This window comes from Maylandia zebra, linkage group LG20 (assembly GCF_041146795.1).
Source record: "Maylandia zebra isolate NMK-2024a linkage group LG20, Mzebra_GT3a, whole genome shotgun sequence".
Classification (NCBI taxonomy): domain Eukaryota; kingdom Metazoa; phylum Chordata; class Actinopteri; order Cichliformes; family Cichlidae; genus Maylandia; species Maylandia zebra.
This window is the reverse complement of record NC_135186.1, coordinates 28,313,472-28,339,330: the sequence shown is the minus strand read 5'-3', so window position 1 is coordinate 28,339,330 and position 25,859 is coordinate 28,313,472. Positions and strand designations below refer to the sequence as shown.

Genomic DNA, 25,859 nt, shown 5'->3' with positions numbered 1-25,859 from the left:
GGCCGATCAGACCTGACTGTTTCTCTGTGTGTCTCCTTCTGTCTGACCTAATATAGCACCAAAGTGACAACCTCACCCCTGTTTCGAACCACCTCAATCCAATCCAATTCCTAAAATGTCATCCACCATCCAGGCCCAGCAGAAGATGTCTTATAAAAACATAAAGCTCAGAACGCAGCCGGCTGCTGAAGGTTGAGACGAGTCCCAGGCAACTTTGACTTGACATTTCCCATTTTGCTTTATCTGATTCGTTGAGATTTTCAGTACTTAGTTATTCCTCCAGCGATTTTAAAGTTCACTTATTTGCTTGCAAGTTGCTTTGCTGCAGTCACACTGCATAAGACAGGAGTTTAGGTATGAAAATGGCAGGAAAGGTTTTAAAGATGTGGGGCCTGTTTATTGACAGATGTCATGCAGAAATGATGAGCTAAGCCAGTGGGAGGAGGAGGCTGACTCAAGGCTTTTCTATTCTCTTCCTTCCTTCTTTCTTTTCTTTCCCAGGCCTAACAACTCTTGCGTGATCGGAAGTTTTGCGAACAAATTCCTGATTGATAGGATATTTGTACACAGATAAAACCGTATGAAGTTAGGTGTCATGGACTACACTAGTAAGTCCAATATGTCAAGCACAAAAGAGCATAAAAGGACACTAGAGTGACCTTCTGTTGTAGAAAAGGCACATCTGCCTGATTGTGATTTCCCAGAGGGCTTGTTTCTAAGGAAATCTGCACAGTGACATTGTTAGAGATAAGGAAGCTGAAAATCAGGACTCATTGGTAGAGAGAACATCCTTTATTCAATACCAACTGCTATACCTGGCCTTTTATTGCCAACTGAATAGGGCTAGCTATGAGGGAAAGTGTAGACTCAAGAGAAAGAGCCTCCTCGTGCATCAGATTCCACAGACATCTTAACAGATTTATTTCGTCTGTAGCTTTTGATTTAACAAAGGATTTGAACCTTTTGAAGTTTTCAGCATATATATATATATATATATATATATATATATATATATATATATATATATATATATATATATATATATATATATATATATATATATATATATATATATTTTTATTTTTTTTTTACCACCATTTGTGTTCTAGTTTCTTATTAGGAACTGCTGATTAGGATTTCCTTATCTGCCTTTCTGTATAAAAGGTCTTTTGGAGGAACAGTTCCCTGGGGAATGGAAAGCTTCTCAGACTTATCTGCTTTTTAAATTTTGCCCAGTATTTGCTTGGCACCAGAAACCGGTTCGCAAAACAGATTAGGGAAATTCATATGTTTATTTTTGTTACTTCCTTCTGGCACACAGATTAAGACACAAAGCTGACTCATAAGATCGTTTGAATTATGTTACATATTTTTTTAACATAACCTCCAGCAAAATAACATATTTTTTTCCAAGCAAGTCAGAAAGTCAGATCTTTTCATCTGGAAAAATTGCCTCTGAGTGAGAAATGACTTTACACCAGAGATAATCATCCTGCCATTTGTTTGAGTAGTTCAAATCAGTTTAAGGGGGTAGGGGAGGGTGTCCTTGGGAACACAGCCATTTCCAAGGACTGTTTGTGTTGTAATTCCTTGTGTCTCTGGCTGTTGGAGGACTTGTGTGTGCATTTGAGCAGGTCAAGTTACTTCTGTGCTGTACTACTCTTCTTTATCATCAGTGTTATATTGATATATGAGAAACAATATATCACGGCAGAATGTGGTTGTTGGGTCTGTGTCATACATTTATATGGATATAAATTTACAAAGACGTATGGTGCAGTTGATAAATGACTTGTGCTGTGAGATTGTAAACTGTGTGCACAAATTAAATGAGATCAAACCTCTGGCTTTAACTATTGTCATCACAAAAAGACACGTTGTATATTATCTGCTGTGTACCAAGCAGCAGTTCAGCAAACTTGTGAAGATACAGGAATATATAATCAAAATGAACTGAGCTTATGTTTCCCTCAAGCTTTTTGCAAATACCAAAAATATAGTCCTTTAACAAGACAACTTATAATTGCATAAGGATAAAATTGCAGAGCTGCGTAAGGACTTAAGGACCACGTACAGGATTATGCCTCAGGAACAGAGTGTAACTCCTGTGTTTTCTCTTCGCTTATTTTTGTGTTCATTTGTGACCTTTAACTTTTAGGTTTTGACTTTTATATCTTTAGTTTTATTTCAGTCTGAGTACCCCCAAACTACTTCGTTATATCCCAGAAACAGTTGTGGTTTGGGTTACAGTAGAGCTTTTTACAACATTAACCACATTAGAAGATTCTCCTTCATTTTCTGGGTTAACAGGATGACTCGTCCACACAGTTAATGACACATGAGACAATTTGACTAGAAATGTTTTTGTCAACCATCACAAACAAATGTAATTCATGAGAAAATCTGTTTGTCTTGAAATACATTTAGAATAGGACGTTTGTTTTTTTTACATACTCAGTATTTTTTATAACACAGTATGCTCTGTGTTGGTTCAAAGATACTATAATATCTGAATCCAACATTAATATAGCAGCAAGCAGCTATTTGCTCATTAGATACTTAATGGAGCATCTTTCACAGAAAATGATGTCACACTGTTCTGGTTTTTTTGCTGTTTTACGTTTTTATGGCCGACTCATCCATATGTGCATGTTAGTGGATCTGAGTTAATGTGAGTACCTGGAAATGTGTTGGCATTCATCAAATTTATAAAGATACTAAGGTTGACCTCTTACAGCACATTTGGAAAGTAAAACAGCAAAGCTTAGTGTGAGAGTTTCTGCTGTTGTTTTGTTATTCTCTGCTCTCTGTTCCATCCTAGGGATGTATTATGAAACCAGATTATTGGCTTAGAGGGCTATGTTGAGCTTAAAGTCAGAGTTTCCTGTGTCACGAAAGTAGCTTTCCTTTTATCTGACTATATCGCTGCGGTAACTTATGCTGAACATGTGTTTAAATCTAAAAACAGCTGGAAAACCTTTTAGCAGATTCTTTCATTTACAGCATGTTTTAATTGCAACATATATTATCTCCTGGGGCAATATATTTTATATAAACATCATCATAGGAGTTTGCATGTATTAATTTAATGAAGCAGAAAATGGATAGCTATCATTATTCCTAATTCTAATCTGCTGCTAATTCTCTTTTACACTGCTAGAGTTGCAGAACACAACACACCAAAATCACCTGTTCAAGCAACAAAATGCCCAAAACTTCACTTTGACAACAAACTAAAGCAATTTCTACGTGTCCTTAGGCTCAAACATTAGGCTATGGTACAGTAACATGTAATGTTTCAGAGCTCTAATGTGCATCTAGACCTTAGAAATAAACAGCAGCACAGAGAGCCAAACTTGGCAATAAAGCTGTTAACTTGAATTAGAATGTTTATTTTACCACTCTGTGCAATAAGGTGCAAGATTAACAATTTTCTGCAGCATTAATCTTATCATCATCATCTGATAATGTCTGATTGGAGCAGGCTGCGCTCACGGGGATCGTTTCATGTGGAAGAGTCACACGACCTTGCAAAGGGCCCGTGGTTTTTGTGAGCCTGAAGCAGAAAGCCCGGCTTAACAGACAAAGTCGTTAGCTACCGTTCTGCTAACCACGTTCTCCAACTGTTGTTATAAGTTTTGTTGAGCAAGCTAACACAGAGAAAGCCTGGCTGAGCTGAACTTTGTTTGTAGTATACCCCTCTAGTGTGGAAGTTAAGGCAAGGTTGAAGTTAAGAAGTGCAGTGAAAATACTTCTCAACAAGCATGATTTATGATGTCAATAATAATAATCTAAAAGGAAACAACCTAATACTTGACAAAAAAACAAACAAAAAAACACCTCCCTACTTCATTTGTCACTCAAAAAACAAAAAAAGAAAAACAGCTATTAGCCCTTGCCCTTTTTTGTGAGTTGCAAATGAAGTAAGGAGGTGTGGCTCACGCTGGCCGAAGACGGGAGTGCTCTAATGAAACATCCAGCTCTGAATGTTGTATACGTACATCACCTTTAAGAAAGACTATGTTATTATTATAATTAGGTCATATTTACTGTTTACTCTGCATCTAACTGGGACACTTAAGCACAAAGAGTTTCATGTCAGGGGAGAATAACAACTTGAATAAGCTTACATCTCATAGCAGCTTTATTCCCCCACCCTCTAATATAACCTCATTACCCACTTAAAATGCTGTATAATTATTGAACCACATCACAATCATAGTCACAGTAGGGTTCTGTAGAGGTATACTGCAGAGATATCATTATAGCGATGGAAAGTTTCCTCAAAGTTGAGTTGCACTTGGCACTCCTACTTTGCCTTGCAAACAAATTATGTGCTTGATTAAACAGCCAATTTGTTTAAGAGTGATGGGAGGCAGGGTTTAACATATCCAAAAACAGCACGAGAACACATCCGACATTGTGCCGCAGGAACTCTGATGAAGGATTTCTGATAGACTTTGATTCTCAGCTTTTGGATTTAATATTATATCACAACAACTGATTCTTACAAGACGCCACATGGGAGACTAGGACTATTGTGGAGGTGCGCACCATTATAATATATTTCTTTGCAGCCCTCCATAACAGTCCCAGTTTCTCATGTGGCCACTTGGGAAAATTCATTGCCCGCTTCTGTTTTACCAGTTAACACAGCTGATGGAGTAAAACATTTGACATAATTCACCACTGAACACACTGAACTGTATTATATATTTAATATTAATATCTATGTAGACAGTCTGTTGGAGATATGCCTTCAGTTATTCGTTCAGTGCTGTACTTCTTACAGCTCAGTGCTGTTTACAGTCCCTGCCCGCCCTCCTGTTCTACCCCCCTGAGGTCGACCACCACTAATTAAATCGCAACCTGTGGGAGACATACTTGTTATGCATAAATAACAATTAATTCAAATTTCCGAAGAGCAGCCATCTTGCCTGCTGGAGACCTCAGACGTGTAACTGATGTGAAATGCTTCTGTGATTAAACCTTTAGCTAGCCTTTTAGGTCACTAGCAGGTCACACGTTGCCTCCCACACACGTCATACAGATTACATTCTTAGCTGCTTGCAGGGCATACTTTGCTAAGCATGGTGATGCACATTTAAATTATAAGAAGTTTAATATTTTGTTGTATAAATAGAAATATTAATAGAATAATGAAACCTGCATCAGGAATAATGAACATCCTGTGGGATTTACAGGATTCACTTAGCTCTGGGATTATTTGATTTTATGTCTCAAAGGATTTTGGATTATTATCAAACTCTTCTTGGTTGACAAATAGCTCAAAGTGAGATTGGAAGACAGAGGGCGTGGAAGATGAGGACATTTTTTAGCGCAGCAGCAATTCTCAGAGGATATGATATGGGGGTAGGAGAGCAGTGACCACAGGCCATTTCAGCGGCTAATGGGATGGGAATCTATTGCAGTTTGGGTCACTTACAGGGTATTTACTGATTCTGCTGAGGATGCTGAAGCAGAAAAGATGCAGTCAATTTAAAAACAACTATCACTGTCCACAGCAGATTTTTTTTTTTTTTTTTTTTTAAAAAGCTCTTTGTGGCTATAAATTTTTTCCAGTTCTACTATTTTCTTTGTCAGTATTTGGTGTTCAATTATGTCTCAAGCTGTCATTGTAAATGCATATGCCCTTCATCTGATTGAAATCTGATCGAATAATCTGTGTTAACTTCATGGTAATCAGATTTTAAGCGGGGCATTTAAGCAGTATCTGCTCTTATCGGATAATTCGCAACAAAGCTGTCACATTCCACATTTTCATTTTTTTTTTACCTACACCCCAGGTCACTGGGACCTTTAAAAAAAAAGAACCAGATTTTCTTCACTTAAGCGTTAAGAAGAGAAAGAGATATTAGTGTCACAGTTCGAAAGAGCATCTCAGCAGATTATTGGTAATCTGGACATTTTTCAAAGTTTGTATTAATGATATAATAGACTTCGCTCTTTTCTCTTTTTTTAACCCAAGAAGCTTTTCGAGTTGAGAGGATTATTTGTTTTTATCACAATACACAGCTCTTAATGGTTCACAGTATGATGAATGTGCTGTAATCCTTTATTATCTCTTCATGTCTGACACACACACGCACACATCGTTTGGTAGTTCAGGTTTACACTTTGAAAAGCTAAATAATGGAACAATAGATTGACACTCCTCTGCATTAAAGTATTATTTAGCAGGGATTTATCTGTCTATTGGTGACATTAGTCGGAGGTCTGCTGGGAACTGTGGATGTCAGCTAAGTGATGGAAACGCACATGTATCTGGGGATTAAATGAGACTCATTACAGTAATTAAAAACCTTTCCACACATGTTTTCTCATCCTGCACAATGAGTGTTGGGGGAGGCTACGATGTCTGCTCATCTCTGGGTGCTTAATGTTGAACATAATCACCTTGTTCAAGTCCTATGATAATGAACATGAATGTGCATGTGGGTGGGTTTTTTTTTTCATGTGTAGCTTACGTTGGTTGCCACAGCAACAGCCCGAGCAGGCTTGTGAGGCAGTGTGGGGATAGAAGACAACCCCCTTTACCCTAACAATCTATGCTTTCTCTTTTTGACTGCAGACTTCAGTAGTTCTCAGTTGAATGGGAGGGGGGGGTCTCCTTCTTTGGAAGGGGGATAAGGGAGATTGTAAGTGGTATTGGTTGGGGGGTTGGTGGGTGTTAGTGTCGAGTGTAGGTTTTGGAGTATCGGGTTGTGTGTGAGAGCTGCAGAGCGGACAAAGAGGGTGGAGATGGAGGAAGTGGCAACTAAAGCGTGCACGTGTGTGTGTGACTGGGTGGGAGGAGGGAGAGTGAGGGAGGAGAATCGGAGAGGATGCTCACTGGGAGTGTGCGATAGTCTAAAGAGCTGAGCGTGAGGCCAGCAGGTGAACGACTGATGAGAATCAGCGAGTGATCGGGCTGGAGCTGGAGAATTAAGAATAATAAGAGCGAGAGAGCGAGAGAGTGAGAAAAGTACGAGGGAGAGAGAAGCTTAACTCTGGAAGGAGCGTGGACGGTGAGTTATCCGTCCGAGTGCCGGTCACTGGCTTGACTTCCCGGGGAGCGCCAAGTGTACAGCTGCCACACCACTGTGTGAGTAAGTTTCCTGCTCTGCTCCATGCAGGACATCAGTTTGCTCAGATGACACACAGGGACTTCTTCACACGGCTGATTTTTGTGCTGCATTGCCAACCAGCTGGGGTGTGTTATGTAATTTGTTGTGGTGTTGGGATAAGGCTGTGGCTTTATGCTGCAAACTGATCCGCAGGACGGCTTACATGGTAGTCCTACATAGAACCGAGCAGGTGTCCGCGAGCAGCAGCATGTTATTTGTGCTGCCCCACATGCTTATGATGAAGGACAAGTTCGTGCTGGACATTTGTTGGACTTTACCCTCATGCATGTTATTGTGATACTTTTCTGGAGTGGTGTATGCATATTATAAATTCCCAGTACACTGTCTTTTGTAGAATAATAAGGTGTGCACAATATGACTCCTATAGGGAGACATATGCTTCTAGTATTACCTAGATTTTTTTTGGGACTATACATTTTGCTTAAACCATTCATTCATTTTGTATAATTAAATATGTGTGTGTGTGTGTGTGTGTGTGTGTGTGTGTGTGTGTGTGTGTGTGTGTCCTGACGATCTATTGAGCATTAGTTCTAATTAAGAGTTCAGGACAGCTGATGCCTTTTCCTATATTGTTCTCCCTCGGGAGAGCTCTTCGTGTGAGCCTGTTGAGAAAGAGCTTAGAAATATTCCAGTTTCATTTGCTGCAGGACTTTTCTTGATTGAAGACTCACTTGTTGTGTAATAGCAGGGCGGCAGCAGGGTGTACTAATGATTCATGCTCTGTTTTCTTCACCTAAATTTGAATGTGAGTGCTCTCAGGGCATGTGAAACCCGATTTCCATCTCAGCCAGTGTCCCTCTTGAGCAGCTCCGACCTCAGCATCCGACCATCCACTGCAGCTCCATACATTCACTCAGATAACTGAGTACTTTGTCAGCACAGTCAGCCACATTATCTCTTTGAGAAATGACAATTTTTTTTAAAGAGTGTTCCATTTTGTCCCCTGGAGTTGTTGAGGGCGTAGAGTAATACTTCTCTGCTTGCGGAGTGTCGTGCCTTTCGGCTGCTGGGGTACGCCGCACCCTGAACATATTTCATCGTAGCTGCCGTATCCTACTTTAATAATCGCCGGCAGACATACACATAATTCATGATATTATCGCTGATTCGTGATCAGTTCAGATTTTCTTCTGTGATGATTAATCGCTGTACGCATATGAAAGAGACTGAAATAAATTGCAGAAATTAAAAGGCTGCTGTGGAAACTGACCAGTTGTCGGTGTCAATACAGCACCATATTCATCAGAGGTATTGATCAGTCATCATGCTGAGAGAAAGCTGTTCTGGTAGAGATATTGAGTTTAGAACAAAAGATGTGTCACATTAGTATTGTTCAGTGTGTCGTTCTTCTGGATTAGAGATGCTTTTGTTTTGATAAATGTGAAAGTATTGGTCTTGTTCCCTGAGACCCCTGAGGTGTCTGTGAGGTAGATTGTGTGATAAAAGAAAAGGTGAAATCTTTTGGAAGTTATTGTTTCTTATACCATAAACAGCAAAGAAATCATGGGGTTTGTGTCAGATGTAACTTAGCTATAAAATTTGATGCTGTTCAACAGATTTCAACCGCGATGACTATGACGCTGCAGATCAAACAAACCAGTTGGAAAACAGGATTTTGAAATTTAATATCAATTAAAAACTGATGTATTATTACTTTCTGATGTAAATTAGACCTTATTTTGTTGTCAGGTTGGAATGTGCTTCACTTAAAGAGCGATGTAACAGTAACCTAATTTCAAAAAGGTGACTTTACACCACTACAAGTATCTCGTACACTCCATACGACTTTTTTTTCTTGCCTAAAGAGATCAACAACATTTCCTGAGGCATTACCTTTTGTTGTCCTCTTGCTTGATCTCAAACTGGGTGACCTTTTCTGACCGAATGTTCTCTTCCATCTGTCTGATTTTAGGAAACAAGATGGGAGTGACCCCCGAATTTCTGCAACTCTAGAGCCCCAGCTGCTCCAGCCTAAGCTCCCATTCACCACCTCACCATTTCAAAAGGTAGGACTGGGGAAATTGAGTTTGCACTTTGACCGCTGACCTATATTAAAGACCTCTGTGTGACCCCCTCATTCTTTGATCTTTTTAACGTGTCTCAGCTGATCTTGTCTCCACACTTGCTTTTGTCTGGATGCACTTGCTCAGTGTTCTTGTGATGTGTTAGACCCAGTTTCATGGCGTGTTACTTTGATTTCTATCCTTGCTTTCTTTTGTGTAACTTGTGGTATTAAAGCACACAGAGCTCTGTGTCTGGATGATTATGTTTGACTGATTCAATTAATAGAAATCTATTTTTAGAAGGAAATTGTCAGCCGGATGCTGACCATTTTTAAATTGAAGCCTAACAAGCCTGATTCCATCAGAGCAAACAAATCAAAGCCTGAATGAGTCATTTTTAAATCAAAACACTAGCTTCTTCATGCCCATCATCATCCATGAGGTGTAACCTAATTGGAATGTCAATTATGCATGATAACACTGAGTGGGGCTCAATTATTACACAGTTGTTTTATGCTTTCCTGAGCCTTGCTTATTTTCCTCTGGGTTTTCATAAGGCTAAGCTTCAGTGTGAAGATTTGTGCTCTTCCATTTCTTTAATGCCTGCGGTTTATTAGCTGTCATGTCATTTTCAGATTCATCACATTCAGCTTGCCTCCTGTTCACTAAAGCATTTTTTTGCCTTTATGAATCAGCTATACTAGAACTGATATTCTTTCTTTCAGCAAAAATGGTTTGAGGAAATACTAAATTGCTGTTATTGAAGGTGTAGGAAAAAGGGCCAAAAGTGAAAATGAAATAGGAGGAAATAATTTCAATAAATCTGTTTAGACTGTCACGTCCGTAGCAAATCTATTTTGCTGTCAGAATCTTTATGCTTACCTTTAGCACTTCTGTGATTGATGTGAAAACCTGGCAGAGATATTTTGGGATCTTAGAAACTGAATAGCTCCTAGCTCCTCGGTGATTAAACGACAGGAACAGTGTCACTCGTGTCGGATTGCTTTCAAAAGATCCCTCGCACTTTGGAACGGGCTTACAGTTTTCACAATCTGCCTTCATCTGGGGAAAGCAGGGAGAGTAGGAAGAGAAAGGGATTAAGAATTCAGGAATTCAGAGATTGGATTGCTGAAACCATCATTCCTGATCCTTGCAGCATGCACCATCTGTAGGTAAAACAGACTTACCAGTTAGTCGAACATTTTGTTTGACACTTACACATTTAAGGATAGCAACTCCCTTTTTGCACATTTTAATTGAGGAGAAAGTAGAAAAAGGGAAAGCATGGAAAGAGTTTTAGGGACAGCGTGGTAATGTGGTGTGCTGTAGTACAACAAGGGCTCAGTGGAGCAAGACTCCGAGGAGTGTATCACTTTAATTAGAGCCCTGCGAAAAGCAGGTCAATCTGCAATTAACCCCATCAGCTCTTATGGCCATTGCCTGATTCAAACTGAACTGTCCTATTAATAATCTTGCAGATTTCTTAGAGATGTAATGCAAAACTCTAAAAGTGATAGTTTTCAAATTTTGGTGGCAGAAACGGCCGAGATAAAAAAAAAACTAAAAAAAACAACTAACTGAAACATCCTACTCACCAGAACCGTAGTGCTTAAAGAAATAAGTGTATTAGTATACCAAAACCAAGAGTTGAAATAATCATGAACTGTTGTCCACTGCTCTTGGAAAGGGTTGCATGAGTAATTATGGGTGAGCTTTCTAATGAAAACATGTTTATGTCATTTACAACCTTTTTTTACTGATTTGTTACACCAGTCAGGGTGACTTTTTACAGAGCTCTGTAAATTTGAGATGTCAGGAATGGCCCTGGAATGAAAATGCAGAACAAAGAACCAGACTTCATGTGAATTTCACATTCACGTGTATCCATCTGATCCACTTCATGGAGCTGGTTGAAGTTTTAATGAGCTCTGCGAGGATGTATGGCGTTGCAGCTGATAAGTCAAGAGGAGCAAGAGGAAGCCTCTTTAATTTGTCTCTTGTCATAATGGCGATCCTATTAGCTCTCATAATGAAAGGTCTGAGCTCTACACCTGCACTGTGTGTGCTAGCTTGGCTCCCTGGGGATCCCCTCATCGCCTTCTCTTTGTCAATTTCTGCAAAAATGAGATGTCTTGTTTTTCATCAAAAGATTGTTCCTTTTTATTACTTTCATTCTACCATTGGTTTGCATAGTTTTCTAACATCTACTTTATGCTATATCCTGATTCTAGTGTAATAGGTGATCTGTAAACAGGACATAGTTGCAGCTGTTGTCTGTGACCGTAGAACGGTTGGACTCCACCTCTTGCCACCTGTCAGCCTAAGCCAGGATACAGATAGTAGTAAAGACAGAGGTGGCTGGTATAAAATTTGGAGTTCTTCCTGCAATGCTTTTGAGAGATAGAGAGCGACAAAGAGGGATCAGCAGAAGGCTAGACACCTCCAGCTTCAGTCAGAGGATTACTTCTCAGCTTTAAGCAATAGCAGGTTTGCCTGCAACCTGAGACATAAACTTGCAGATAATCTTGTATGCTCAGAGCACACACTGGGAGAGTCTGTGGATCTTGTCACCAACTTTGTCTGATCCAACACTTTGTCAGTGATGCTTGCAAACAGCGGCGATGCAGCTAGGATTTTGCCATTTCAGAAAGGCACAGCAGTCATGGAGCGTTTAATCCAAATCTGCTGAAGTCAGTGACACTGGGACATCTTTGAAGCTGCAGGACTTTTTGTCAAGGAGAATTAAAAATGGCTAAAAATATTGACAAACACAACTATGCTCCAATGGTGACAAAGACACACTGGAAGAAACCCAGCAATGTAAGTAGCTTTATTTTAGGAACATGCTGCATACAAAACATCAACAAATGACAGACAAAGTGGAGAGGACGCCTTTAAGTTAAGGCACAGACAGTCACTCCAAACTAATGACATATCTATCTATATATCTATATATATCTATATATATATATATATATATATATATATATATATATATATATATAAATAGATAGATAGATATATGAGAGAGAGAGACATTTATAGCACACTTGTTTTTGTTCAAGCCCAAAGATAATATCTAGCAAAGCAGTTCTCATACTCATAATCCATCTTATGTGTATAGATTTATGAGTCTTATAACACTTACTTCTCATACTATTTATTGAAAGTAACACAATTCATATTCAAGTTATACTTATTGTTATGTTCCGTGAGTATAATGCGAAAGCTCCCACTTTTATGAATAAATCATAGTAAATTTATAAGTCTTATTAGACATAATATTTGCATTTGTTTTCCATATGGGAATCTCTGGCTAAACCCAGAGCTATTTACTTTCAGGGTTTGTGGCGGACTATTGTTTGCACATGGTGGAGGACTTTACTCACAGTCACACTGAAAGCCAAGACACGATTGCTCTGTACACAAAGTGTTTGACTTTGTCAGGCTTTACTGGCTGAACTTTTCAGCCTTTTACTTAATTACCGAAAACCAATATGTCCACGGACAATTGTTTTTCATCATTTTTTGCAATATTTATTGTCATTATGCTCACATGACATATGCGATTTGGAATGTGATGTCCAGACAAACTGTGGTTCGTTCTAAAGAAAGGGGTCGATTTTTCATTTTCCTGTCGGTCACACGTGACGGTGAGATGTGACAAGATCATGTTCTGCAATAAGGTAACATGTTTATTAAAATAAATATGAGCTTAGACGTTGGCTGTTTTAAAAGTGGTGGGAACATCTGGCTAAGAATGTGTAATTTACCAGCTTTACGACATCTGCTCTACTGTAGGCTTTCCTAAATGTAAACTTTACCGCTTCTTTTAAGGTCAGTTTGTCCTCATGCTTTTAACAGCTCAAACACATTCCTAACCATGTCAGGTTTGTATCAAATAACACCTAATTAGTTAATTTTAAGGCATTTCTGGCATCTTTCAGAAGACTTCTACAGAAAATGTTGCATTATTATACTTTTTGAGGGGTTTTCAGAGACCTTAACTGTAGACGTAAAATGTTGACTATATAGACCTCTTGCCCTCTAAAAGTTTTAAAAAGTCTATTTGGAATTTTGTTTTGCAAGATGTTGGGTTATTAACAGTTGTAAAGAGTGAATAGAGCTCTCTGAAACATAAAGAGCATCACTGACACAAATGCACATACCGGGATTTTTTTCATGTCTAATAAGCAGTGCATAGAATGTTGCACACACATTATCTTGAATTAATGTAATCCCATCATGCAGTATTGCAAATATAGCAGTGAGATCTGACACCCTAACAATAACCATGTAAAGGCGGTGTTCCAGAGATGTTTTTTTCTGTCACTGGATGGAGTGTGATGATTTTAAAGTGTTGAACTCAGCGAACCTTCACTAACGCCTGTCAAAGGCAAACTAACCTCTGCACTCAAGACAAAGAAGCCTAAACATTGAATCTTATTCTCCTCTCTCCAGACCCCAGATTTATTTGAAATGATTGAAAAGATGCAGGTAAGATGATAAAAGATCGCATCTCTGTATTTTGTCTTGGCTCTCTAAGCTGTGCTCAATAAGCAACTAACCAGCCAGTGTCTCTTCCTAATTCTGCAACACTTTGGCTCTCCTTTGCTGCAGTACTCATAATCTCTCTGAACATGAGAGGGATTTTGAGTATTTTCAGAGGAGTGTTGTCAATGTGTTTGTCTCGGTGTCTTTGTTAACGTTCTGGTTGAAACTTTAGCTTGCCGAACTGTAAGCTCATTATCTCACCTCAGAATCTATTTCCTGGTTTCTGACGACTCTGGAAGGATGTTTTCTGTATTCATGCTTTCCCAATGACAAGACATGTGTTTTATAATAGAACATCTGTGCATTATTTTTTTAAATGCACATTTATCTTCTTTTTAAAAAATATGAATTGCAGTCACAATGGTGCTTCACTATTCACTACACTATTCTTTCATGTTTGGCAGTAATTCTTCTTTTGCATGGGACGTGACGCAGGATTGTCTATTTCCACTGGCAATGTATTGATGGACAGTGTATTGATGACTGCATCGTCTTCCATGATGGTCGGCGCCATCATCTAGCCTTGATTTAGTAACGCTGCATCTCTTTTTCTGCATCGATCCTCCTCACTCTCTTTTCACGTAGACACACCCCATGTGCAGTTGTACGACTGTCACTTATAAATCTTTTTAACCCCAAGACTCTTATTCACACTTTTCTGCAGTGTGTTTAATAAAGTTCTCTGTCACTTCCAGACTCACGTCTGTAACGTCTTTCACTCTCCTCACTCTGAGGACCATAATGGATCTCTTTCTGTATTTTTCCATCTGTCCCTTTTTTGACTTTGCTTTGTTGCCTGCTGCACATCTCTGGGGAAAACTGAGCTGTTACATAATGAGTTTGATCTTTTTTTTTTGCCTTTTGTTTATGTCACAGTTTGTGTTCATAGATTGGTTTTGTGCTTGACTTTAGGTATTTGTGGACTTCCATGCCACTTTGTGTGACCCTCCTGTCCTTTTGTAACCTGCTTCTCTTACAGGGGAACAGGATGGATGAGCAGAGGTGCACCTTTCCTCCGCCTCTTAAGGTATAACTCTTCATGTAGCAACACAAATTATTCATTCTCACTGTCCACGGCTGCTCCACCTTATCTTACTCTGACAGACATGGCAATTATTTCAGCATTCAGTATTACAACGTGTTCTTCATAATGCACTGAAACGCCCATGTTCCATACAGGAACAAGCAAGTGGGATGCTAAACTCTGTAGACTAAAGTTCTGAAAGGGGCTTTTGAACACATAATTATAAAGTGATGAAGCATTTTATATCACCAGTGTGCCAAATAGTCTTACTTTCATTAAGGTGTGCATTGCTGGCTGATTTCTGTGTCATTGCTAAACAGATTTTCATTGCATAACTGTTATGCAATTACTCTGAAACAGTGTCCTTTGGGAATGTAAAGTCGTTATTATTTTGTTGTTATTGTCCTTCTTCGATGAGGAAACAAAGCATTTTTCTTTTTTTTTTCCAGACTGAGGAGGATTACATACCGTACCCAAGTGTCCATGAGGTACGAAGCTGTGTTGCAGTATTATTGTTACTATTATTATTTTATTCCAATAAAAGCATAGAAATATTGAAAGCAGTTGACTCAGTGTTGTAGACATCCAAAGTCTCAATAAAATGTTCATTTAAGCCTCAAAAGACTAGCTGTGATCAGAAATTTTACGAGCATTCTTATTAAACTAGTAAATACTCAGGCTAATCGAATCTCATTTTAATTTAATTTTTTAAAATTTTTTAATTTTTTCTCAAGTCAAATTTTTAGTTCATTGTCTATCTCTGAGAAGTAACCTTGTGTTTCATTGCTATTTTTTATTGAAACAGGTGCTGGGGAGAAAGAGCCCCTTTCCTCTTATCCTCCTGCCACAGTTTGGGGGCTACTGGATTGAAGGGACCAACCATGAGCTGAGCCAGGCTGGAGACACGGAGCCTCTACAGCCTCTGTCCCCGAACACTCGGACCAAGCTGGAATGTAACACCCTGGCTACGCTCTTCAGGAAACATTTCCTGGGCAAGGTTCGCTACTCTGCACATGACAGAAACACATGGAGCTGCTGACAAGTAAACTGTAGTTTGCATATTAAGTTAAATCAGCTTTGCATTTGCTGATTTGCAGTCCTGGCTAAGGGCTCCCCTTGTATTGCCTCTTCTGCAGCTCTATTTTAAACCTACTTAACTGAGTAAGTTACCATATTTAGCATAGTTTTTAACCATATCATCTGTGACATTTCGATGTCCCTGATAGATTATATTTAGCTGGATGCATTTTAAATATCTCCCCCATTGCTCCCCCATTATATTTGTCAAATTCTCTTCTATTTCATGGTTAAAATTACAGTTAATGAGAATATTAATAACTGTACTAAGTTAGTTAAATTACTACAATTTTTTCAGAGATTTGTTTTCTTCCACAGTGATATTGCCAAAGTCATATTCACGTCATGTTCTCATTATAACAGCTTCCTTCCTCTTCAAATGAGTCTCATTGCTGTCATGAAATATTTTGCATTACTTCTTCTTCATTACAGTAATGGGACAAATAGGAAATAAGCAAATCTCTGCATAATAAAGTACAAACAGTAAGCCTGCCTCACAATTAGGCACCTCACACACTGTGGCTAATGAAGATGCATTACACTTTGCAAGTGTTCTTGCAAACACATAATACCAGTAAACAAAATTGGTTGCATGTAGCAGAGGACGAGTAAACAAAGGAACTCAGACAGGAAATGAATGAACTGGAGCACATTTACCCGTGTTGTGCACATGTGTGCCTCTTTATGACAGATACTAATGGTGGTACTAATGTATGCTGTGCCCTTAGGAACACTTTAATTACTATTCAGTGGACAGTGTCCTTGGACATCTGGTGTTCTCCCTAAAATACGAGGTGATCGGTGACCAGGAACATCTGCGTCTAATGCTCAGGTAACACTTAATTTTCATGCAGGGTTCAGTACAATGTTGCCCAATTGTCTGAGAAAATCAACAATTTAAGTCTGCCTGGTTACTTCATAATCTGAAGTAATTAATGTGTAAGATTTTGCCTCTTTTGTGAACAACAAGCTCTAGCTACAGAGTAATTTTTTACCCCCTAAATTGCCCAGCATTGACCGGACACACACATCCGCCTGGGGTGTTATCATAAGAGTCGTAAAGCCAGCAAGAGTGTCAACAGCTCTGTCATTTCCACAGAAGAGTAACAGATGGACTATTTTGGCCAGTTAGTGGGTGGGGATGGTGAAAGGGAGAGAAGGCAAAGAGAGGCAAGGGCGGGGAGCTTTGACCATGGTCCATACCGGATCATCTCTGCACCAACTGATAGATTCTGAGAAACGCTGCTTCGTGTTATATGGCTATAAAACCCACACTAATTACTTTATGGCTTCATCAGGACCAAGCTGAAAACCTACCACGATGTGATCCCCATTTCCTGTCTGACAGAGTTTCCAAATGTGGTCCAAATGGCCAAGGTAAGAAGCCATTTTTATATTTTTTGTCTAAAGATAAGCTGCTGTGACACTTCCAGCACATTCTGACATTATTTCCCACGGCTTTTTTAAATTCAAGCTTGTCTGCGAAGAGGTCAACGTGGACCGCTTTTATCCTGTCCTTTATCCCAAAGTAAGTTCTGGATCACAGATTTTCAGGGTTTTCTTTCTAGGCCCAGAAGTATGAGCTTTCAGCATCTGGTTAGATTTTTTCACAGCTGCTTTAAGCAATATCCTACAGTTGAAGGGGAAATGATGGAATTTCATATTTAATAATATACTGCAAGCCTCATATTACCTTCAGTCAAACTTTTCAGTACATCTTTGAATGGGATTGAGGTTTTTATCAACCTTTGCACTGAAGCATGTTAGCAAAAGAAAAATGAGAGAGAGAAAAGAAAAGGAAAAAAACATCTTGTATACACAGGAGAAATAAATCATATATGCAGATAAATATAATTAGATATAGCCATATACATCTTCTTTAACGTTATATCTGTGATTTTTGCAGGCTTCAAGACTTATTGTTACTTTCGATGAACATGTGATAAGCAACAATTTTAAGTTTGGAGTCATCTATCAAAAGTTTGGACAGGTAAGCAATAAAGCCTGGATGTGATCAGGTGCAAAAGCAGTGTTGTAGAAGTACTTGCATCCATTTTTAAGGAAGCTTATTATACTTGGGCCTCTGTGGTCTTAATTATGGCTTTCACTTAAGCCCAGTCATTGTGGCTGCCTTCAGCACACCCTCTCATTTTCTGAGGCAATCACAGCCCTCTTGTTTACTATGTGGGGTGGCAAAAGAGGTGTTGAGTGCTTTTCTACCTTTAAATCGAGACATCACTGTGTAGAAATCTTTTCTTTTGATTTTGCAAATACTACAGAAATTGAAATGTATTGTTAAACATGTTAAATGATCTAATTGGCCTTCTCACAAAGATAGAAAAGACCCTCTTACATTCAGGAGGGATGTTCAGGCATGATCAAATAGGCTCACTGCACAGAGAAAGCAAATCATAAATAGTGAAATGAGCCGTGGGACCTTGTCCCAGGTATTGTTAGCATCCCTTTGTTTTAAAGGAGGCATTTTTATTCAGATCATAGCTCTAGTTACTGACAATTGATAATCAGCAGTCCATCACAATCATAATGTTTCCTAAAGCCTTATTTCAAATGTTCTACCTACTTTTGTAATTAATTGGAACAACCTCTGCTATCTCAAATGCAAATGCACCGTGTCTGAACAAAAGTGCAAAACACACACTGGATACACGTTGTCTCGCTTCTAGTTACTGACCCCAGTGATCTGTTCCAGAAAAAAATAACACTTGCAACATACAGCTCTCACTGTGCCACTGCTGACTATTTAGCAAAAACAATTTTACCTTACCATAATTAGTTTTCCCTTTTCTTCTCAGATATCGTCACTGTCATTAGGAACCTATCTGCAAACTATGCAGTACTCATACAAACTGTTCTCATCGTTCTGCAAAAAGCTCGCTCGCTTATTTATTTTTAAAATTAATTTTATTTGTTACAGACTTCAGAGGAAGAGCTGTTTGGCAACAACGAAGAGAGCTGTGCCTTTGTAGAATTCCTGGAGTTTCTCGGAGAGAAAATTGAGCTGCATAACTTTAAAGGGTAAAGTCCTCACAGTGGTTTGAATGCATTCGATATCCCCCATCTAATATTTCATAACATAATGCCACTACAATTTACATCAGACTAGCTTCATGAAAGGTGGTGACGCTGCTGCAGTGATGGTGGAGAATATCCTCCTAGACATGGTTCTGTGTGCTTGCAGTTTCCGCGGAGGGTTAGATGTGACTCACGGGCAGACTGGCACAGAATCTGTCTACTGCAACTACCGCAACAAAGAGGTCATGTTTCATGTGTCCACAAAGCTGCCTTACACAGAGGGGGACACCCAGCAGGTACTGTAATGCAATACCAGACTAACACACCTTTTATGATTCAAAGGATGGTTAGGCAGGTTCCCTCTGGGCATCACAGAACCATATTTTGCATATGTGCATCCCTGTTGTGCAAAAAGCCTGCAGTATAAAATTACAAAAAAACAAAACAAAACAACACAACTCCCTGGTATTTGAGATATATTACTTCAGCGAATGCTTTGGTGTCTGCGTCTGTGAGCAGCACTCATTCCTCAAGATGATTTAAAGCTGAGATGTAGCACTGCATTGCTCACGCAGCAACTTTTTTTTCTCTTTTATCTCACACATTCACACAAAAACTGAGGATTGCAAGATGAAAAATGCTATCATTCACTATCAAGCCATCCACAAACAGAGATAAGACCAATGCCTGTATGTTCAGCCTCTCCTGCAGCAGTGAGTGCTACATATGGGCTACTTTGAGCAAACTGTTTCTGTGGAGGTTGTCATCGAGGAAACAGCACCCCCTGGTGGTGTTTCATAGACTTAGTAGTGTAAAGATTCAGACTTTGCCTTTATTTGGTGCTAGAAATTAAAGACATTTGTGTAGTCTTTTCTTTTTTAACGCAAATGCTGTGTAATTGTCATCCCACTTAATCCTTTTAGATGTTTTCAGTTGGAAATATTCCTGGTTAGCTAGCTTTGTGTTATCAGTAATATGATACTAACAGTAATCAGTAGAAAAACCAGTTGTTTTTCCAGGGAGGGAGTTCCAGGGAGCATTAACTTTGTTCATACATTTCATCTAATGCTTGGCATTTGTCTCCTTTCATTATGTCAATTGTTACATGAGAAAATAATCATTTACACCCTTTTATATAAAATATGTATATATATTTATGTATAAAACTAAGTTGCTGTTGGGCTGTTATGTTGCAGTTGCAGAGAAAAAGGCACATAGGAAATGACATTGTCGCCATCGTTTTCCAAGAAGAAAATACTCCCTTTGTACCAGACATGATCGCCTCCAACTTTCTCCACGCTTACATTGTAGTCCAAGTGGTCAACCCCTGCTCCGACAATGTTCTCTACAAGGTAACCCGCTTCCTCTCATTTATGACGTTTTCTCCTGAAAGCATTTATTGCACTTCATCTTTATCTTCCTTTCTAGGTGTCAGTTACAGCACGGGATGATGTACCTTTCTTTGGCCCCGCCCTCCCAAACCCTGCCATCTTTAAAAAAGTAAGAAGATGAAGATCTTTGACCTCACTGATCATCTTTTAGTTTCCGAGAAGATGCCTTACCTCACTAATCCTTTTTTGCAGGGCCCCGAATTCCATGAATTCCTTTTTACTAAGCTAATCAATGCAGAATATGCCTGCTACAAAGCTGAGAAATTTGCCAAATTGGAGGTAAGTTTCTAAGAAAGACTTAAAACATTTTACGTCTTTTGACAGCCTTAAAAATTTTATTTACTTCCCTCTGCCTCATTTCTGTGTGTGTGTGTGTGTGTGTGTGTGTGTGTGTGTGTGTGTGTGTGTGTGTGTGTGTGTGTGTGTGTGTGTGTGTGTGTGTGTGTGTGTGTGCGACAGGAGAGAACACGATCGGCCTTGTTGGAGACTCTTTATGAGGAGCTCCACTTAAACAGCCAGGCCATAATGGGTGTTGGAGGAGAGGACGATAAGCTGGAAAATGGGAATGCTGGAGGAGGAGGCTTCTTTGAGTCTTTTAAGGTAACTGGAAAAGCAGAGGCTGGAGCTTCAGGTCGACAGCTTCACTGGAACTCTCAGAAAGAAAAAGTTGAAGCTAGTTTGCATATTCAAAGTCTTGTTTTAGAAACTAGGGTTTTATGTTTTACTTGCACAAGCAAAACAAAAGGAGCTTTCTTATTTACATCATTTAAATTCAAGCTCAGCAGCTTAGCTTAGCAAAAACACTGATAAAAGAGAGAAGCTCCACCTGCCTCAGAGGCAAACAGTGTTCTCAGACAACTCAGTCGTTTTATTCCATACAAAACCAGCGATTTCTGCCCTTGGATAATGTATTAATTAGTACGTTTTAGAGGTGCCAGTATGCTCTTTGTTTCTAGCCTTTATGCTGATCTGAGATAACCCACTGCTAGCTGTGACTTTATACTGCAGACAGATTTGAGACTGATTTTCTGATCTAACTCCCAACAGGAATCAGTATATTTCTCAAAAATGTCAAACTTTTAGTATTAAATTACATTTTAATATTAGCCTGTAAAGTGGCATCTCTAATTAGTATTCATTGTTACCTGTTGAGAGATGTTTTTTTTATGTGAACATGAGCGCGACTTCTCTCTGGCAGTATTTCTCTTCTGTTCTTGTCTATATGCAGACTGAGCTGTAGAAGCTTTTTCTTAATCTGTATCTGAATGAAGAGAAGCTCTGCTGCTCTGTCCTCCTGGAACATACCGCTCTCTGCTTCCCAGCTTTTCTTCTTCATGCTTTATAGTTGTTTTGTGATTCGCCACGTTTCAGTGCCACCGCTCACGTATCTATATGGTCCTATCATCTTCATGTGTCATAATTTGGGGAATGTGGATGGAACGGATAATTTCCTTTCATCATCAGACGCCTCTGCCTCTCCACATTATTTCATGCTCGTAAAAAGGTGCACTGGGCTTTAAACTTCTTCTGGCTCTGATTAGACTCAGTGTGGTCAGACATCTTTGAGCCACTTGGCCCTTCTACTTCCCACTCTCTTCTCTTATCACCTACCTAAATAAAAATGACTCATCTGAACCTCCTTCAGGCACTAAAGCATACTAGTGTTCTCTGTCGCTTTCTTGTCTGTTAGAATTAGAATCTGGCCAGTGCTCTCTGCCTGTAGTGGTCAGTGTTCAGGGACAGCCCCCAGGCTCCTCTTGGCCTGTTCAGTGATACCGAGGGGTCAGAGAGGTCAGCACCATCTGAATGTATCTCCTCCTCCTCGTCTCTCTGTAGAGGGTGATGCGCAGCAGAAGCCAGTCTATGGATGCCATGGGTCTTACTTTCAAGAAGCCGCACACAGTCTCCACTAGCCTGAGCGGCAACTTTAACCACAACCCCGCAGAGAGCCCTAAATTCCCAGGGATAGTAAGTACAGTCCCACTCCTCCAGTACCTACGGCGAGGTGAGCCTCGCTGCTTCTGCCTCCCCCTCTGCAGATCTAACAGAGTTCATACCCCCTTCTCTTTCACTTGCCTGCAGCACTAACTTCTCACAGCGAGAGAGCGACTGCACACTTGGACACGGGAAGCAATTATGCCTGAGTCTTAAACTTGACTGTCACTTTGCAAAGGTTGCACATTGTCTACCACTACCAAAACGGATTGACTTAACAGTCATGAAAGTGGATATGTTTAGGACACAAGCTGAATGGGTTAAAGCATTTTTTTCTAATTGTGTTCACGTGATTTAAATGCCCATGCATCTGCATTGTTAATGAGCGATCACTTCATTTCTAACATGGGTTGGAGTTGTCTTTGTGTGATAGTGTGTATAATGTGTGGGTATGCTTACATTTTTTCTTTTAATAATCACGCAATGATTTTAAATTCATTTTTTGGGGAAATTGATATTTATGTCATCAAGAGGAAAAGTTGTAAATCTTTTCAGGTGTTTTTCAGTTTAAATAATTTATTCAGAAATACTGCTGTAACTAAACTTGTGCACATATATGCTGCATATATAAGACAGACACAGCCACCATGAGGTTGGTGCCCCTTTTTCTTAAAGCCTTGAGTTGTTTTTTTTTTAAAAACTGGATTTCATGAGCATGGACTAACTCCCATTATGAAACTGGGGGGCACTCAGTAGCTTGGCAATTATAAGATAAGCCCAATCTGAAAGGCCCACCCTGCTCTATATTTTTCCCAGAGAACCATGGGAGCTATAATTTGCAAAATAAACATAAATTTGTATTCAATAACACCTGAAAGCGATGATTAAAAACCTAACACACAGATCAAAAACTAACTCAGAACATGCTTAGTGGGTACATGGAGGGAGTCGAGGATTGTTTTCTTGTACACTTTGATGAAAGTGAACTTCTTTTTGTAATCAAAAAGCCTTGAAAACTAGGTTTAGCTTTTGTATACAGTCTGTGTTTGGACACTTATTTTTCTTTTTTTTTCACAGTTGAAAGTAAAATATGACTGTTACCTTAGTTACAGTTACAAGTTTTCCATCAGTAGTGACTACATATGGTGGCCTGTCTGTTATATGTAGGGTATATGTTGAGAGATACTGTGTATCTTATATAAACTGATTAAGTTAATTCTCTCTGTGTTAGACATATTAGACTTTTATATAATATCTTTCATCAGTGAGTATGACTGATGAGCTTACTGTTTGTTCATAAGCCAGTCTTGATTTGATTCCTAATGTATAACATGCTGTGTGCCCTCCTCCGCTGAATTTACCTTCCTTTTCCTTTTTCAGACATACAGCTCACATAACTCTCTCCCATTCAGCTGCCTGTGTCGCACCCATGGAACCAAAATATCTCCCCCTGTATTCTCCAGCTAACACGCCTTTCGTAGTTTGTTTGGACAACATGACTTACTGCATGATATCTCATATGTATTTGTATATATCTCATGTTTTCTCTCCCCTCCTCCCCCTTTTTCCCACCTCTCCTTGTTTTTTCATATGTCATCACCACTCTCTCTTCTGTCTCTTCTCTCTTTTTCTGTGTCTCTTTCTTTCTCACTGTTTTTATCAGTCATTGCTTGTCCCAGGCAAAAGTCCGAGTAAATATGGACGCCGAGGCAGTGCCATAGGGATAGGAACAGTAGAAGAGGTTCATGTCTAATTCTAACTACTCTCCAACTACTTGCTTTCCGTCTTTGTTTCCTTTTCTTGTTTGCATGGCTCCTTTGCATCATAGCCAAACATGTTTCTCTGCACATTTCAGCTCCCTAATGTGTATATCAGAAACTGTGTGCTACAGACAGGATATATTATTTAAAAGGCATCATCATTTTAGTCTGTGAACATAGTCCTGCCCATTTTCCAGTGAATTAGTTGCTTTAGCAAGTCCAATCTTTTATATTTTCTAGACTAATATATGTGTGAACTGTTAAGAGTATTTGCTTCTACTCTTATTCTCTTCTCTGCTTTACTGCAGTATGTGCACACCTGCTACAGTTTTACTCTATAGTTTCATTCCAGTGTGCTTAATTCTGTATTTGTTAAAAAATAATGAATATTTATAATTTAATAAGCCCCTTACAGAGAAATTGTGAAAAACGCCCCCTGCACCCCCACTGCTCTTTGAAGCCACATTAAATAAAAGCCTCTTTTTTTTAAAGTTCTCATTTCGAGAGCATTAAAAGGGAGATTGAACGAACAAAGCAGATGCTGAGAAAGCATATTTAGTGTTAGGCTCTGGAGCTTTTAAACCCATCTTTCATCTCCCGCCTTAGTGTGCTCTGTTCTGGCTGAAAGACTGCCACCAGGGCTTGTCATTAAGCTGCTAAAAGCATATTTTAACATTTTTTTCATCATACTGACAGCTCGGAGGGAGCAGTGTTACTCTTCAGCCTGGTAATTCAGGATGATATGTTTTTGAAATTTTGCCAAACTGTTCTCTATGATACAGTACACGACAAATGAATGGTTCAGTGGTCAAAGTAACCATTAGCTCTCCTCAGTCATAAATACCTAAAGTGATAAGCTCTTGAAACGAACCTAGTTTATTATACAAGGTATTGGAAATATTTTGGCATTGTCCCTGAATGGTTTTCCTCTTTCCCTGTCAGTCTCTGATAATCCCAGGGAAAAGCCCAACCAGGAAAAAGTCTGGCCCTTTCAGCTCCCGGCGAAGCAGTGCCATCGGCATTGAAAACATTCAAGAAGTCCAGGAGAAGAGGTGGGAGAAGATTCCTGTGATCATTTACATAGCATATACCTGTAGACCATCGTCTACATAAAATAACTTTTTTTTCCTATTTTTCACACTATTTTTTTAACTTGTAACAGTAGAGATAACTCCCCAAACACTCAGAAGACACCTGACAGTGGCCACGCCTCTCAAGATCCCAAATCTGACAATTCATCCAATCAGAGCTCTCCTGAGGTGCTCACAACTACCAAGAACAGGTATATATAATAAACAGGCTCCTACCATATCCCCTGGACACTCACTGAAAAATTTAAATAGCATGTTTTGCCATTCCTGTATTTGTGTAACTGCTGGGTAATCCTCCCTTAGGTTAACATGTAGTATCACTATACATAAGATAAAATCAGGTTGGAGTTGTTAACCCAGGGTGTAGTTCTTATCTTGTTGGCAGGGCCGCATCCATCCCTGAGGCCCACGACCTTTCCCGCTCGTCCTCCAATGCCAGCAGCTTTGCTAGTGTGGTGGAGGAGAATGAGACAGAGGCAACAGAGGAATACGACACAGGCATGGTAAGCAGTGTATCCTGTATATGTACTACATGTAGAAACACAAATTATAAATTGTATTTAAGCTATCACATTTTTGTTTTTTCACTATAATCTACATAATCTGGTTTTCTTGGTCACCTTGCCATATTCTCCAGGAGAGTCTGTCATCTGCTGGAACACCACATAAGCGAGACTCCTTCCCCTACAACACTTGGCTGGAGGACAACAACAGTAACACTACTACCACCAGTCGTGGGAGCTCCCCAGGTGAGAGAGACAGCTTTGTGAACAAGGTCCAGCGTATTAAAAGTTTAAAGGGAAGGGTTAAAGTGAAGAAAGCCCATGGTTAAGCAATGCATAA

The 25,859-nt window shown here is 39.4% G+C and overlaps 1 protein-coding gene across 17 annotated transcripts in view; it reads left to right on the top strand.

Moving 5' to 3' along the window:
* The window catches only part of LOC101487050 (rap1 GTPase-activating protein 1), a 52,918-nt gene that overhangs the window by 24,429 nt on the left and 2,630 nt on the right, over window positions 1-25,859 (top strand). For 3 of the 17 annotated variants that reach the window (XM_076878013.1, XM_012917845.4, XM_076878005.1), the window contains 21 exons: window positions 9,061-9,154; window positions 13,613-13,648; window positions 14,685-14,732; window positions 15,179-15,217; window positions 15,535-15,726; window positions 16,535-16,638; window positions 17,105-17,183; window positions 17,281-17,334; window positions 17,713-17,796; window positions 18,742-18,842; window positions 19,006-19,135; window positions 20,036-20,191; window positions 20,268-20,339; window positions 20,423-20,509; window positions 20,690-20,830; window positions 22,067-22,198; window positions 23,829-23,906; window positions 24,868-24,977; window positions 25,085-25,207; window positions 25,384-25,519; window positions 25,654-25,765. In XM_076878013.1, coding sequence (XP_076734128.1) covers window positions 13,631-13,648; window positions 14,685-14,732; window positions 15,179-15,217; window positions 15,535-15,726; window positions 16,535-16,638; window positions 17,105-17,183; window positions 17,281-17,334; window positions 17,713-17,796; window positions 18,742-18,842; window positions 19,006-19,135; window positions 20,036-20,191; window positions 20,268-20,339; window positions 20,423-20,509; window positions 20,690-20,830; window positions 22,067-22,198; window positions 23,829-23,906; window positions 24,868-24,977; window positions 25,085-25,207; window positions 25,384-25,519; window positions 25,654-25,765 — 1,996 coding nt within the window. In that variant the 5' untranslated portion in view covers window positions 9,061-9,154; window positions 13,613-13,630. Of the gene's footprint in view, window positions 1-6,850; window positions 7,110-9,060; window positions 9,155-12,216; window positions 12,838-13,612; window positions 13,649-14,684; window positions 14,733-15,178; window positions 15,218-15,534; window positions 15,727-16,534; window positions 16,639-17,104; window positions 17,184-17,280; window positions 17,335-17,712; window positions 17,797-18,741; window positions 18,843-19,005; window positions 19,136-20,035; window positions 20,192-20,267; window positions 20,340-20,422; window positions 20,510-20,689; window positions 20,831-22,066; window positions 22,199-22,312; window positions 23,793-23,828; window positions 23,907-24,867; window positions 24,978-25,084; window positions 25,208-25,383; window positions 25,520-25,653; window positions 25,766-25,859 lie in introns of those variants that run through there. The other 14 variants (XM_076878009.1, XM_076878007.1, XM_076878008.1 and 11 more) reach the window with 14 other exon arrangements.